Source organism: Galeopterus variegatus, unplaced genomic scaffold, assembly GCF_000696425.1.
Source record: "Galeopterus variegatus unplaced genomic scaffold, G_variegatus-3.0.2 Scaffold5789, whole genome shotgun sequence".
In the NCBI taxonomy this organism is placed as follows: domain Eukaryota; kingdom Metazoa; phylum Chordata; class Mammalia; order Dermoptera; family Cynocephalidae; genus Galeopterus; species Galeopterus variegatus.
The window spans coordinates 98,407-113,928 of NW_007731900.1; the positions used below are offsets into that span (position 1 = coordinate 98,407).

At 60.4% G+C, this 15,522-nt stretch overlaps 2 protein-coding genes across 2 annotated transcripts in view; one reads left to right on the forward strand and one right to left on the reverse strand.

Moving 5' to 3' along the window:
- Window positions 1-14,251, reverse strand: part of PC (pyruvate carboxylase) — a 22,746-nt gene extending 8,495 nt beyond the window's left edge. Inside the window, exons 1-9 of the mRNA XM_008589992.1 lie at window positions 14,116-14,251; window positions 13,803-13,987; window positions 13,460-13,625; window positions 13,196-13,341; window positions 12,924-13,041; window positions 12,433-12,584; window positions 10,704-10,822; window positions 8,290-8,452; window positions 5,972-6,154 (exon numbers count right to left, since the gene is read on the reverse strand). Coding sequence (XP_008588214.1) covers window positions 5,972-6,154; window positions 8,290-8,452; window positions 10,704-10,822; window positions 12,433-12,584; window positions 12,924-13,041; window positions 13,196-13,341; window positions 13,460-13,625; window positions 13,803-13,987; window positions 14,116-14,251 — 1,368 coding nt within the window. The remainder of the gene's footprint in view (window positions 1-5,971; window positions 6,155-8,289; window positions 8,453-10,703; window positions 10,823-12,432; window positions 12,585-12,923; window positions 13,042-13,195; window positions 13,342-13,459; window positions 13,626-13,802; window positions 13,988-14,115) is intronic.
- LRFN4 (leucine rich repeat and fibronectin type III domain containing 4) lies at window positions 48-3,103 on the forward strand. Its single transcript, XM_008589991.1, has 2 exons — window positions 48-1,732; window positions 2,243-3,103. Exons 1-2 carry the CDS (start codon window positions 195-197, stop codon window positions 2,802-2,804), a joined length of 2,100 nt encoding a protein of 699 aa, XP_008588213.1. The 5' UTR covers window positions 48-194; the 3' UTR covers window positions 2,805-3,103.
- Window positions 14,252-15,522: the final 1,271 nt, after the last annotated feature.

The window sequence follows — 15,522 nt, forward strand, 5'->3', positions numbered from 1 at the left end:
TGGGGGGCGCAATCCCTGGCGGGGGAGGGGATGGCGCGAGGGGGGAGGGGGCTGACGATTCCAGGGGACGCCAGGGAAAGGGAAGTTCCGGGACCCTCCCTGCTGTCAGCCCACCTCCGCTTCCTGCCTCATGCCTCACCTTGTCCCCAGTGCCTGGGCTCCCCCTAAACTGCTTGGGAAATGTGGCCTTTATTATGGGGGGCCTGGCCCTGCAGGCCCCACGCTTCCCTCATCCCTGGGGGTCCCCTTGGATCTCTGACCCAACCCCTCCCCAGGCCAGGCTCTTGAAGCTGGCCCCTGGGATTGTGCCCTGGGCACAAGTGGGCACCTGCCCCAGCCCCACCTGTACCTGGGCTGTGGCCCTTCCTTACAGGGCACCCACCATGGCCCCGCCACTCCTGCTGCTGCTGCTGGCCAGTGGAGCAGCCGCCTGCCCACTGCCGTGCGTCTGCCAGAACCTGTCCGAGTCACTCAGCACCCTCTGTGCCCACCGAGGCCTGCTGTTTGTACCGCCCAACGTGGACCGGCGCACCGTGGAACTGCGGCTGGCTGACAATTTCATCCAAGCCCTAGGGCCGCCTGACTTCCGCAACATGACAGGGCTGGTGGACCTGACGCTATCTCGCAATGCCATCACCCGCATTGGGGCCCGCGCCTTTGGGGACCTGGAGAGCCTACGCTCCCTACACCTGGATGGCAACAGGCTGGTGGAGCTGGGCACCGGCAGCCTGCGGGGCCCCGTCAACCTGCAGCACCTCATCCTCAGTGGGAACCAGCTGGGCCGCATCGCACCAGGCGCCTTCGACGACTTTCTTGACAGCCTGGAGGACCTGGACCTGTCCTACAACAACCTCCGGCAGGTGCCCTGGGCCGGCATCGGTGCCATGCCCGCCCTGCACACTCTCAACCTGGACCACAACCTCATCGATGCACTGCCCCCGGGTGCCTTCGCCCAGCTTGCTCAGCTCTCCCGCCTCGACCTCACCTCCAACCGCCTGGCCACACTGGCACCAGACCCGCTTTTCTCCCGGGGGCGCGACGCTGAGGCCTCGCCTGCGCCCCTGGTGCTGAGCTTCAGCGGGAACCCCCTGCACTGCAACTGCGAGCTGCTGTGGCTGCGGCGGCTGGCACGGCCAGACGACCTGGAGACCTGCGCCTCCCCGCCAGGGCTGGCGGGCCGTTACTTCTGGGCAGTGCCCGAGGCCGAGTTCTCTTGTGAGCCCCCTCTCATTGCCCGCCACACGCAGCGCCTCTGGGTGCTGGAGGGCCAGCGGGCCACGCTGCGGTGCCGGGCCCTTGGCGACCCTGTGCCCACCATGCACTGGGTGGGCCCCGACGACCGGCTCGTCGGCAACTCCTCCCGCGCCCGAGCTTTCCCCAATGGGACCCTGGAGATTGGGGTGACAGGTGCTGGGGATGCCGGGGGCTACACCTGCATTGCCACCAACCCTGCTGGTGAGGCCACGGCTCGAGTGGAGTTGCGGGTGCTGGCTTTGCCCCATGGCGGGAACACTAGTGCTGAGGGGGGCCGCCCCGGACCCTCGGACATTGCTGCCTCAGCCCGCACTGCTGCCGAGGGCGAGGGGACTCTGGAGTCTGAGCCAGCCGTGCAGGTGACAGAGGTGACCGCCACCTCAGGGCTGGTGAGCTGGGGGCCAGGGCGGCCGGCTGACCCTGTGTGGATGTTCCAAATCCAGTACAACAGCAGCGAGGACGAGACCCTCATCTACCGGTGAGGATGCACGCTGTGCACCCCCGGCCCTGCTTCCCACCTCCTGGGCTCTACGCGCCCCCTTAGCTTCTGAACTCTTGGAGCAGGGGCTGGGCCCAGCACTTCGGGGGGTGTTGGGGCTGCAGGGGCAGGGGAGGCGGTGGGCCCTGCCCCATGAGGTGGCCCAAGCATGGCGGATGGGTGTTTGTGTGCTGTAGCACAGGGCCCTCCCTGCACATGCACGTTACTTCTTCCTCTCCTGGTGCCACCCCCCCCCCATCCTCCTCAGCTGGCCTGGGGCCTGTGTCAGCACGTACACCCGTCCCCTGGCACTGTCTCCTGTCCCACACACGCATGCCTGCCTTTCTCTGCCTTGAGTGAACACACAGGGCAGGTTTGGTCCTGTGGGGAGGGGACATTCAGAGCTGGGAGCAAAGAGCACAGGTTGGGGATGGACTGTGAACCATGGGAAACTGGGACATGGGGCTGGACCCCAACCCTGGGGCTCTGACCACCTGCCCTTGCCTGCAGGATCGTCCCAGCCTCCAGCCACCACTTCCTGTTGAAGCATCTGGTCCCTGGTGCAGACTATGATCTCTGCCTGCTGGCCCTGTCACCTGCCGCTGGGCCCTCCGACCTCACAGCCACTAGGCTGCTGGGCTGTGCCCATTTCTCCACATTGCCAGCCACGCCCCTGTGCCACGCCCTGCAAGCCCACGTGCTGGGCGGGACCCTGACCGTGGCCGTCGGGGGTGTGCTGGTGGCTGCCTTACTGGTCTTCACTGTGGCCTTGCTGGTTCGGGGCCGGGGGGCCGGGAATGGCCGCCTCCCCCTCAAGCTCAGCCACGTCCAATCCCAGACCAATGGAGGCCCCAGCCCCACGCCCAAGAGCCACCCGCCACGGAGCCCCCCACCCCGCCCCCAGCGCAGCTGCTCCCTGGACCTGGGAGACACCGGTGGGTGCTATGGTTATGCCAGGCGCTTGGGAGGGGCCTGGGCCCGCCGGAGCCACTCTGTGCATGGGGGGCTGCTCGGGGCAGGGTGCCGGGGGCTGGGGGGCAGCGCGGAACGGCTGGAAGAGAGTGTGGTGTGATGGAGACACAGCTTCCCTGTGCTCCAAGGAGCACACGGTGTGGGGCAGAGGACCTGGGGCGGCCGCCCAGCCTGCATAAGCAGCACGGCCCCAAGAGGCCCTCCCTGGTTTTTATCCTCGGTACCTCAGGCTCCCCTGTATACTTGGCGGGACAGGGGGTCCTTTCCTTGGTTCTGGCCTCCAGACTAGGTAAGGGGACAGGTCCCTCCAACAGGTGCTCACAGCCACCAAGGCAGGGGCTGCAGCCACTGAGCGGGAGCCTTGTTTTTATTTATAATAAAATTGTTGAGGACACCTCAGTGCTAGTCTCTGGTCTTGTCCTGCTAGGCCCCCTGTAAGGGGGGAGAGGGGAAGGATGGGACAGAGGACCAGTAGAGGCATATAGACCAAGACAGGCATCATGGCTGGGGCTGCCAGGCCCAGTGGAGGCGGTCTGAGCACCCTGGGGCCCCTCAGCCTCCTCATAGGTCCAAAGGAGCAGCATAGGGTGTCTTCTGAGCTAAATGAGCCCAGGCCCAGCCCTAGAGCAGCCATGGGCTTCCGCACCCTGGCATCAGGGCAGAGGATGCCCATCCTGGCAGGCGTGGACAGGGTACAGTGCCTACATGGTGAACCCAGGCACATGGTGCTTGGCACAAGCATCTTCCCCAGCAGCGCGCACAGTGTCGACAGGACTGGACTTAGCAACAGCAGCAGGCGTGACATGGTGCAGCCCTTCTGGGCATACAAAGGGCACTAGGTCGGAAACATTCTTCCGGGCACAACTCAGTAGAAGGTCCCCATGGCTCTTGGTGACAGCCTTGTCACCATCTACCAGGTCATCTGGATTTGTAAAATGCCATCCACAAGGGACTGGAAAGGGCTGGGAATCTCACTGTCCTGCTGTCAGCCCAGAACCCTCCAAAAAGATCCTGCCCCAGTCCAGGACCAGAGTGCCCTGCGCTGCCTCCTCTGCTGGGACCTTGGGCCAGGCCCTCGCAGCATCTGACTGCGGCCTTCTGAACAGCTTTCTCCTGGACACTCCTGCACAGATACTCGCAGACACGGGCGGCTCTCAGCGCACCAGGTGCTCTGTGAACATGCAGGAGGCACTGGCATCCCAGGTCTTGCGACGCTGCCTGGCCCGCAGCAGGCCACCATAAATGTGCTTCATGGGTGTGCTGGTGCTTTCTGTGTAAGGCCACAGCACTTCCAGTGGGCAGCCCAGGCAAGGCTGGTGCTCTAAGGTGCATGCATGCACACAACATGTGCAGGCTGAGCTCACACATGCATGCCTACCCTCCCACCCCAGAACACATGTGCATGTGACCACAAGAGACTCTGGCTTAAATCAATGGAAACAAGGTCCTCAACAAAGAGCAAGAGGGTGGGGGACCCAGGGCTGGTGAGAGCAGGTGGGTGTGGGGACAGCAAGAGGACAGGAGTGGCAGGGCCAAGTGCCAGGGCCACAGGTCTAGGCGTTGGCAGGAGGCTCAGGGGATGGCAGGAGCCAGCAGCCTGGTCTGGGTACATGTTGGGGGAAGACACTGGCAACCCAGAAACTGGAAACACATGTCCTGCTGCTGGCCCTTGTGGTCATGGAACTCTATGTCCCTTTCTCCACCTTGCAGGGGCAGGCCTAAGGTGGAGGATATTCCTGGGCCCTCCAGGAGACCCAAGGGGCCAGTTTGGCACACAAGTGGGACCCTGGCACTGAGGTGAGGAGGGAGTAGAGGAACCAGGCACAGCCACAGGGGGCTGCTAGGGCCACCACCAAAAGCAACACAAGTGACAGGCGAGGGTGGGGGCAACATGGCTCACCCCAGTGGGGTCATGGTTTACACGGACTGCACAGCCTCTCCCAACACTGCAACAGCCACAGGACACCCCTGCAAGGAAGACCAGGCCCCACAGCCAGAGGGGAGGTGGTACACGAGATGTTGGAAGCTGATGTCACAACACCCGTCTGCTATGTGTGTAGAACGTGGACCCCTGACAAGGAGCCCACGAGGCTTCCCATGGAATAGGGCAGACCCCAGCATCCGGGGAAAGTGCTGTCGGGCTGCGGGCCTGGGGAAGACAGCCAGCCCAGTGCCGGCAAGCACAGGCCCTGAAGCCTCCCTGTGCATTACTCAAAAGGTCTCTGCACCCCCTGGGGTGACTGCCAGGACTCACCACAGAGCCACATGGACAGATGAGAGTGATGACCACGGGGCACTGAGGGGACAGTGGCCGGGGCTGGGAGGAGCTGTGCGGAGGCCACGAGGCCGGGAAAAGGGGCCCAGCTTGGCCCTGGGCAGTGGGCAGGGGCAGTGTCCCGAAGAGGGGACCACTGCACTCCCCCATGAAGGCCCCCACGAGAGGGCGAGGGAGGGACTCACATGGTGGCTGAGGGCCAGGGCCCATCCTCGGCTCTTCTTCCTCCGCCATTCTGATGGCGGCACCCACAGGATACGTGGGCAGGTGCTGGCTTCAAAGGACAAGACAGCATTTCTTGGCTGTGAATTCATCTCTAGCTACAGATGCCAGTGACGACAGGGAGGCAGTGGACCTTGAGGATCATGGCCCAGCAGGGCAGCCACCACGACCAGACTCGCTGCACCACCCGGCTGCATCTGTCGGCTGCAGCCACCTCCCGGGCTGTCCCTGAAGCACCCAGCCCAATGCACATGCCAGGCCGGGGGCGGGGGGGGGGGGTGTGACTTTTCACAAAGGGACCTCATTCACACAGGGTGTCAGCTCTCACCAGGGTGTCCAGGTTTTCCTGAAACTAAGAATTACCTGGGGAGCTTGTTCAAAACACAGGTACAGAGGCCTCTGCCCAAACCTGTGGGATCAGAATTTCCAGAAGGGGGACCTGGTAATACTTAACATGCTCCAGGGGATTCTGACCCGAGAGGGTAGGAAACTGTGGGTCTCCCCAGAACAAGACTGGACAGGAGGCACTGAGGCTGAGGAGCCAGCCCCAGGCCCAGGGATGCTGAGGAATACCTTGAGGGGAGCCCTGGCACCAGCAGCATCTGATTGCAGCCAGGGGAGGCTAACGTGCAGCACTGACTGCGACAGGGTCAGAGCCAGGGGCGAGACGGGGGCAGACAAGCGAGTGCGCCACCGAGGTGCTCTCTGATGCACCCTCCAGGCACCCTCCGAGGGCCAGGAGCAAAGGCAGGCGGGGCGCGGCCTCTCACCTTCACTCCTCGGACACGGAACTCGGCAAGGGCTCTGCTCATCTTGGTGGCGGCTGTGGGGTGGTCTTTGCCGTGGGCGATGACTTTGACCAGCAGGGAGTCATAGTGGGGAGAGATGACAGCTCCTTGGAAGGCAGAAGCGTTATCCAGGCGGATACCCATGCCCTCCCCACTCCGGAACACCTGTGAGGAGGGAAGGGAGAGCCAGGGACAGGGTGGGTGGAAGCTGTGGTCCAGAGGTGGCTCCCACCCCAGGCTCGACGGCACGGGCTGGGCAGGGGCTGAGGTTGCCCGCAGGTGGATCCCAACTCTGGTTTGTCAAGGTTTGCTGCTTCTGTCAGCAAACCCAGTGTGCCCGCTTCCCTAAGCCCTACACAGTTGCTGCCACCTCCAACCTGAGAGGAGCTGGGAGGAGACAAAGGAGGAGATGCCCCGCCAGCCCCAGGGCTGTGTGCACAGCCCAACCAAAGCAGGAGAGGGGCCCTGGGCAGCAGGGGCCTGCCCTGTGTGTATTCCCAGAGCCGGATCCCACAGACCTCCTACAGCCTGCCTGGCCAAGCCCATTGCCCACCAGATCACTCAGATCCATTCATTCATTCCACGAGCACACATCGGTGTCCACTGTATGCCAGACACTGCAGATTCAGCAGCTAAAACAGACGTCCCTGCTCACTCAGGGCTCCCAGACAAACATGAAATACACAGACTGGTGACAGGGATGCTGCAGGTCAGTGAGCAAGGACAGGAGACAGGCAGGCTGGCCAAGGAAGCCTTTTTGCTTTAACATGTAACATGGGTGATGGGAAAGGCCCCAATGTCGACCACTTTCCCTTCCCCGCTTTCCTTCCAGGAGGGGAGAATGGGAGGAGAGCAGGCACAGAGGGATGAGCAGACCAGGGGGCAGGAGAGCACTGAGAACGCAGGACGAGCGCGACAGAGCAGGTGCAGGCGGCCCGAGTGGGAGAGGCGGGCGTGAATGGGTCAGGGGGCAGGCTGATGATGTGGATGGAGGACGAGGGGAGAGGCACCCAGGGAGGGGGCGACAGAGGTTTGGGGGTGGCTGGGGCAACTAACACTGACACGCGCAGGTGAAAACTCGCTGCGGGCATGGGGGCGGGTGGGGGCGGGGAGTCTCTCCCCGGGCGTTGGGGAACCATCAGGTACACGTAAGGAAGACGAGGAATGGGAGGGACAGCCCAGAGGCACTTGGGACACCCAGTGCACCATATTTCTGCTTCGAAGGGGCACAGGCCTGTGTTCGATAAAAAGGAACTTAATAAAATATTTAAGGGTGAACACTCAGCTGTGAGCAGGAACTGTTGGCTAAAAATACTCGTGGTGAGCCAGGCTCAGAGGAGCCAGCCTTGGAAGTGGACGGGAGAGGCAGAGAAGTCAGGGCCGCCAGGCAGCACTGGGCCCGGGGCTGCCCCCACCTCCAGACTCTGACCCTTCCAGCAATGGAACGCAGGCGGCCAACTCCCTGCTCAAGCCTAGGAGCTCTGTGCTCTGCGCTGCCTCAGAATCCAGAAAGCTCCCGTCCCCGCCCTGCCCTGCCCGCACCACTGTCTCAGGAGCCAGAATCTGGCTCAAGCGCATCCTCGCCGCCCCACCCAGGCCACCCTGGACTCTGGAGCAGAACCTGAGCTCCTTCAATGTCCTGCCTCCTGGGAGCTCAGGCCGGGGTGGGGGCAGTCAATGCGCAGGCCCCAGGGGCACAAGTACAGGTGCCCTGGGCAGGCAGGGGGTTCCTGCCAGCAGCCAGGTGAGGTCGGGGGAAGGGAGAGAGACGGATGGCATTTGGGGACCGAGTGGCCAGGCTCAACATGGAAAGGAAAGAGAGAAGGTACAGGAAGCCCTCCCGGAGAAGGCGCAGTCCCACCGTACAGGGAGCCTGCCCGCCCAGCCTCAGTGTTGCCACCTCCTCCCACCAGGCCCTGGCAGCCCCACCCTGCCTCTCAGTGTCCTCCCTGCTCTGCCATCTCCCTGACCTCCTCATTCACCCTCTATGGGCCCATGGGCCCCGTGGCTTAGATCCCAACCCTTTGCTGTCCCACCCCCTGCAGGCAGGACAGAGGTGGTGGCGGAGGGACGTGGCCTTCTGCCCCCCATGCTGGCCTGCTCCTCGCTCTGACACTAGTCACCCCCAGCTTTCTCCTTGCCTTCTCACGTGGCAGTCTCTTCCCGCTGCGACACCCAACCCCCACACGTCCTAAGCCAGCTTCACGCCAGCCCAAAGAGAGGATCTGGAGAGACGGCCTGCCTGCAGAATCTTCACACAGACTGAGGCTGGCGTCACACTCTGTCACCACGTTGCCTACCTCGATGCGGCCAGTGTCCGGCTGGAAGCTGCGGGCAGGGTCCTCCGTGGTGACCCGGCACTGGATGGCACAGCCATTGATGCGAATGTTCTCCTGCCGCAGGCCCAGGTCGGGCAGGCTCCGGCCCTCCGCCACATGGATCTGAGCATGGACCAGGTCCACACTGCAGGGGTGGGGGAAGATGGAGAAAGAGGACCGTGAGGCAGGGCATGGACAAGGGGCACTGCAGCACGGGGTTGTCCACATCCAGCCCTGCAGATGCATCACCTGCTGGCCAGCACCTCCACAGCCCCTGCCCTGCTCCACCTGGGTGCTGGGAGAGGCTCTGGCGTCTAACGTACAGAGCACGTGGCAGCTGGAGAGGAGCTGCTGAAATACAGGGGTCTACCTGCTCCCGCACCACCTTCTAATGATGCCGCCCACCCTCCCACCCCAAACTGCCTATATCTTCCCTGAGGTCTCTCTGTTCTCCTGCCTCCCCCCAAAGCCTCCCTTTGTAAGGCCTAGATTTGAGGCCTCAGGAGATCTCTAGGGAGGAGAGTCAGGACGCCCGTTCTTGGAGCAGCACGTGCTGCGTTGTGGCTGTGGGTGGGTGGAGGCAGGTGCAAGGGAACAGGCAGTGTAAGGCTGGGCTCATGGAAATGGGAGCCGCGGCTGCTGGAGGGCCTGCACCACTGGCACTGTGGTCAGGACACTGTCCTCCCTGGGGCCTGCCTTCCTGCTGGGCTTGTGCCCAAGACCCACCAGAGGAGATTTCAAGTATGAGGCTCTCCACACTGAATCATTTTAAGCTCACCCTGACTGACTGCCATGCTCCTAAGGACAGTAACAAATCCACATGGAATAGCTGTTTAAATAAAAAAACAACTCATGGTTTAAATTTACTCTTACTGCGGCTTGTGATGAGGATGGCCTGGAAACTGCACTGGCAGATTTTCCTAGTGTCTTGTGTTGCCTGCTAACCACTTCACAGCAGTGCTAATTACCATTTATCGCCACATCTACATGCCATGGAGTAGGGCTCTGCTCTTTCCACGCTCGATCTCCACAACAGTGCTCTGAGTCACTGCCATTCCCATCAGAGGAGGAGCTTGAGGGTCAGAGAGGCTGCAGCTCACCCAAGCTCCAGGCAGCTCGGGACCTCGAAAGAACCTAAACCCCAACCTATCTGGCTCAAGATTCTTGCTCCAGTGCAAACAAACACTCCATCCCTAACAGAGCAGCTCCAGGCAGGTTCAGGACAACAGGTGTACAGCAGCATGACGGGCAAAGTCTCGTGGGGCCAGAGCACACGGCCAGAGAATCTGCCTCGACTCTAACCTTGACCTCAGGAGAGCGAGAAGTCTGGGGGCCTGCACGCACCTGCTTGGAAAAGGCAGCTGCCCTGAGATCCTTGATCTCAGGTGGGGTCAGGGGTTGGGGAAAGAACTGGAGTCGGGAATGTTCCAAGTGAGACGGACTGGCTCAAAGCCAGGGCTTAACACTTAAGTGGCTCAAAATATGTATCTTGAGACAATGAAAGCCATTTTGATTGTTGCTTATAAAACATGCAGATTTTTTAAAAAATGTCTGTGGGAGAACACAGTGGTACGGCCCACCCAGGAGCTTATTAGGCAAGACGCTGTGCATCCTTTGATCGGGTCACATCCCATGAAAGGTGTCCATCCTCAAACTCTCCAGAGATATGTCAAAGATTTGGGCACAGAAATGTTAACTGAAACTCCTTTAATCACCACAAAAGCCTGAAACAACCTAATGGCTTAATAATAGAGGACCACATAAATATGGTGTGAGATACACAGATGGCGGAATAGTACACAGCCGCTAGAAATATTTAAAAAGAATAACGGCCTGAGGGAAGGCCTTCAACAGATATTACATTTCAAAAGCAGAATAAAAATTCTATACAAAACATCTCAATTTCATCAAACTATTAATATAGTAAATAAAAATGGAAAGAAACATACGAAAAGATTCAAAGTGGGCCTAGGAGACGCCTCACAGCTGAAGGCGGGACTGGGTTCCCATCCCTGCTGTGTGACCTGGGGCTACTCTCTTAGGCTCTCTGAGCCTCGGTTTCCTCGCGTGGAAAGTGGGGATGACAGGCACCTTCCTCCCAATGCAGCCGCGAGGGTCCCATGAGCACACGGCCCGGGGCCTCATTCTGAGGGGTGGGGCTCCGCACCGCTTTTACGTGCTCCTGTGTACTAATCACATAATAACTGTGTAATACTTTTATAATAATGATTCTTTTTAAAAAATTAAGTATCTGGATCCGTCGTTGCTCTCTACCACGTCGAGAGGAGCCAGCTCCCGGCTGTCCGCCCCCGAGGAGACTTGATGTGGATTTTACACAAAATGTAGAAGACGCCCCTTCCTGGCCACCCCAGCCCTGTCCCCTGGCCCGTGCTCACTCTGTGATCTCCTCGGTGACCGTGTGCTCCACCTGCAGGCGGGAGTTGACCTCGATGAAGTAGTGCTTGCCGTGCTTGTCCACGAGGAACTCCACGGTGCCCGCGTTCTCGTAGCCTACCTGTGGGGGTGGCCACGTAAGCAGGGGGTGCGGCCAGGCCAGGGAAACGGGCGTACTGTTGGGAGCCCGGTACGAGGGCTGGTTCCATAAAAGAACAGCCTTCAGCAAAGCCTGCCCCGACAGATGGCAGGCAGACCACCAGGCCTGCCCCTGGGAGGTCAGTGCCCAGGACCCAGAGCCTGCTCCGGTCTGGACATTTCCCCCAAGGACTCCACTGGATCCCAGCTCCGCCTGCACTCCTGACGGCTGTCCCCAGCTCGTCTAGGGCGAGACATCAGCAGAAGCTCCTGCCCACCCCAACTTGGTGCCTCATCCCTGGCACCTCCTGGGCTTGCCAGCAGAGGCTTTCCCATCCGCCAGGCCTCTCCCAGATCCTATTCCTTCTTGGAGGGGTTTTCAGAAAGTTCCCTTCTCCTTTACTCCGTCATGACCTCTAGCCACCACCCAAAGAAATGTCATTTGATAGGAACCAACAGATGATGATCCCAACTCGAATTTCAACCCTAGGGGCTGGCCCGTGGCTCACTTGGGAGAGTGTGGTGCTGACAACACCAAGTCAAGGGTTAAGATCCCTTACTGGTCATCTTCATAAAAAATAAATTTCAACCCTGATTCCAGTTTCGTTTCTGGTCCTACCAAAACTACGAACTAGCCTTGAGCGGCTCCCTCAGGTCTGTCATGGAATGAGAAACAGCACAAGCCAAGAAACAGGAGCAACCTCGAGATGGGACTACGCCTCCTGCGAGGCGGCCGAAACCTCATGTCTAAGTGAGCCCCCAATTAACGCCTCGTACTAACCAGGCCGAGGCCTGAGGCCTGGCTACACAGGCGGATCCTGGCTTTTGGGGTGGGGAGTGTTACAGAATCACCCTCCGTCTGCCATCTCTCCTGGGCCCAGGCTGCCTGGGAGTCTGGAAGGAAGTAGGCCCAGGCCATGGGGGGTGATAGCCTCCAGGGCTGGGAAGGCTCGGTTCTAAGGAGGGGGCCCCAGGAAGAAGAAGGGGCAGGGCAGGAGCCCCATGCACCCCTCGCTGTGGCAGGTGCTCTCTGGGCCTGGCCGCTGCTGGAGCGGACGGCTTGCCTCCTCCGCCTCCTGCACAGCCCATGACCCCTCCACTAGAGCTCCCAGGTGAGCAGAGGTTGGCAGAGAGACCTTGGTGAGGAAATGGATTGTGATAAGCGCAATGCAAGAGAAGCAGCGAGTGAGGAAGAGACGCCTTAACAATGCTCTCGCTCTTGACAGAATCCGCTGACTCCTGTTCTCCCCATCCCAGGGCTGAGGTCTGTCACAGAGAAGCCCGGTCTGTGCAGCAGAGAGCTGAGGGGTGGCCAGGGCTTTCTCCCCGCCTCTTCTCAGCTGCTCTGGACGCTAGGCTCCTAGGACCCCGCCTCAGCCCTCTGGCCTCCAAGAGATTCCTGTGGCCTCCTCTACCCCGTCACCCTGCGCCCATGCTCCCTGGTGGGCTGTCCACCTGGGAGCCCCAGCACCCCTGGCCGTGAAGACCCCAAGCACTGAGTGAGCCTGCAGGGAAAGGCTCCTGTCTCTAAGAGGAGAGGCGTCTGTGCCTGCGGTTTTGGAACTCTGTCCCAGTGACTCCTCTGCCCTTCACCTGCTTAGCGAGTTTCACAGAATCGCTGGTGAGCCGCGTCCGAAGATGGGGGTCCAGGTGGGCAGCAGGGGCGATCTCAACCACTTTCTGGTGCCGCCGCTGGATGGAACAGTCTCGCTCGTACAGGTGCAGAATGTTGCCATACTGGTCCCCTGAGGTGGAAAGTAAACTGGGCTCAGCTTTTTCTGGAATCTAAATGTCTCCTGAGTGCCCCTACCACCCCCACATATGCACAGTGGCCAGTGCTGCCAGCTCCCAGCGGTGGGAGGCAGCCAGGAGAGACTCCGGCACAGCCAAGGCCTCGGGGTCTGCCAGTCCAGTCCCCAAAGCCCACTTTCCTGAGGAGGAGCCCCTGGAAGAGCTCCTGGGGGCACCCCAACAGGCCCTGGAGCCGTCCCAAAGGCCAGCCACTGTAAACCCAGAAGACCGGGCCTCTTAGCTCCTGCCTTGCGCTGCCCTGGGCCAAGGCTTCAGGAATGCTCCCCACTCACCCAATATCTGCACCTCGATGTGGCGCGGCTTCTCGATGAACTTCTCCACAAACAGCGCCCCGTTCCCAAAGGCGGCCAGGGCCTCTGAGTAGGCCCGGGTGTAATTCTCCTCCAGCTCCTGGGATGGCAGGCGAGGGCCAAGCAGACATTGGGCCCACAGCCTGCTCGCTCCCCACAGCCCTGTGTGGTCTGCTCGGGGGGGGTGTCCCCTCCTGTACCCTGCAGTGGCTGCCCTGCCCCACTCCTGGCCCTCAGGGGCTGCGTTTGCTCACCTCATAGCTGTGCACGACCCTCATGCCACGCCCTCCGCCCCCATAGGCAGCCTTGAAGATGATGGGGAAGCCGTAGGTGTTGGAGAACTCATGGGCCTCGTGCAGGGATGTGATGGGGGCATCTGTGCCAGGGACGACGGGGACACCTGTTGGGAGACAGGCGTGGGGGCCTCTGCAGCAGACTGCAATTCCTGCCAAAGCCGGCGAGGAAGCAGACACCCTCCGGCCCCTCCCAGAAGCCCTGCATCCACCCGCCAGACTCACCTGCTGCGATGGCGATGGCCCGGGCCTCCACCTTGTCTCCCATCTTGCGGACCACCTCTGGGCTTGGCCCAATGAACCGCACCCCAGCATCCTGGCAAGCTTGGGCAAAGTCTGCTCGCTCGGAGAGGAACCCGTAGCCAGGGTGCACAGCGTCCACGTTGTTCTCCTGTGGGCGGGGATTGGGGGTCAGAGAGAGGCAGGCATCCTCAGGCCCTTCGCAGGTCTCGGCACCGTCTACCACCCCCCCACTCACACACACCTACTGCTGGTGCTGGGGGGTGCCGGGCACCACACAGCACCCTGTCCTGGCCTCCCTGCTCCCTGCTGGCCAGACCCAGCTCACCTTGGCCACCTTGATGATATCTGGGATGTGCAGGTAGGCCTGTACCGGAGCCAGGCCACGACCAATGAGGTAGGCTTCATCTGCTTTCTGCCGGTGCATCTGGCCTGTGTCCTGCTCAGAGTAGACAGCCACCGTGCGGATGCCTAGCTCTGTGCAGGCCCGGAACACGCGGATGGCAATCTCGCCTGGGGGGTGGGATGAGAAGTTAGACTCCTGGGTCCTAAGAAGCAGAAAGGAGGCTGTGTAGCTGGGGTCTGGGGCCAGGGTGGGAGAGGAACTGAGGCTGGGACAGGCCGAGGCCCCTCCCACTCACCTCTGTTAGCCACCATGACTTTCTTGATGGGCTTGTACTCCAGGCGCCGGACATTGGGGGAGGCAGCAGGCGCAGTGGAGGTGCGGCGGATTCCCAGAAGCCTCAGGCCTCCGCGGACTGTTTGGAACTTCAGCATCTGGCAAGGGAAGTCGGAGCCCAGGTTAGAGCAGCCTCAGCCCTGAGGCTTCCCAGAAAAAGGGAGCTGCGTCCCTGTCCCCGCGCCCCCCGTGTGACAGCCAGCACCACCTCCCTCCTCCATCCCCAACCGAGCCCAGCGTCTCCTGGCTGCGGGGGAGGGAGCAAATCCAAGCCCACATGGAAGCCAAGTTACCCTAATATTCTAGTACTCACAATGATTTTAAAAGTACAACACTTCAAGTTCTTAAAGCAATTTCCAAGGCCATCGAGAGGCCCTGCATGGACATGCAATGGTGTCGTCAGTGTCTGTCGGGCTCCTTCGATGCCCTCTGCCTGCACCCAGCCCAGGCCGGGCTACAGCACCTCCCCCACCAATCCTACCCCTGCGTCCCTCCCCCAGGGTCCTGGCTGGCTGCGTTATGAGCTAATCCTCATCAATGTGCTCTCTTGGGAAGCAGCCTCACTCAGTTAAAATGCAGGTTTCTTCAAACAGCAGTAGAAGCCTTCCTTTCTACTGAGGGCTACTAAATATATTTTCTTTTCTTTTTTTGTGGCTGGCTGGTAAGGGGATCCAAACCCGTGATTTGATGTTATAAGGCTGCTCTCTAACCAACTGAGCTAACCGGCCAGCCCTAAATAAATTATTAATAAATAACAAGCCAGGGCAAGTGAAATAGGCCAGTCACAAAAGGACAAATACTGTATGATCCCACTTCTATGAGGTCCCTCGAGTAGTCAAACTAAGTGAGACAGAAAGTAGAATGGTGGGTGCCAGGGGCTGGGGGAGGGGAGAATGGGGCATTAATGTTTAATGGGGACAGAGTTTCAGATTCAAAAGTTGAAGAGTTCTGGAGAGGGATGGTGGTGACGGTCACACAACAGTGTGAATGTACTTAATGCCACTGAACTGTGCACTTAAACATGGTTAAGATGGGGCTGAGCCCGTGGCGCACTCGGGAGAGTGCGGTGCTGATAACACCAAGGCCACGGGTTCGGATCCCATATAAGGATGGCCGGTTAGCTCACTTGGGTGAGCGTGGTGCTGACAACACCAAGTCAAGGGTTAGGATCCCCTTACCGGTCATCTTTTTAAAAAAAAAAAGAAAAAGAAAAGGCCTATCTGAGGAAGGGACCCATAAGCTGGGACCTGCACGGGGAAAAGGAGCCGGCTCAGCGCAGACCTGCAGGGAAAGCACTTCAGGGAGGAAGAGCGACCATTGCAAAGATCACGAGGATGGACAAGCTTGGGGTGCTCGAGAGAGATGAGGG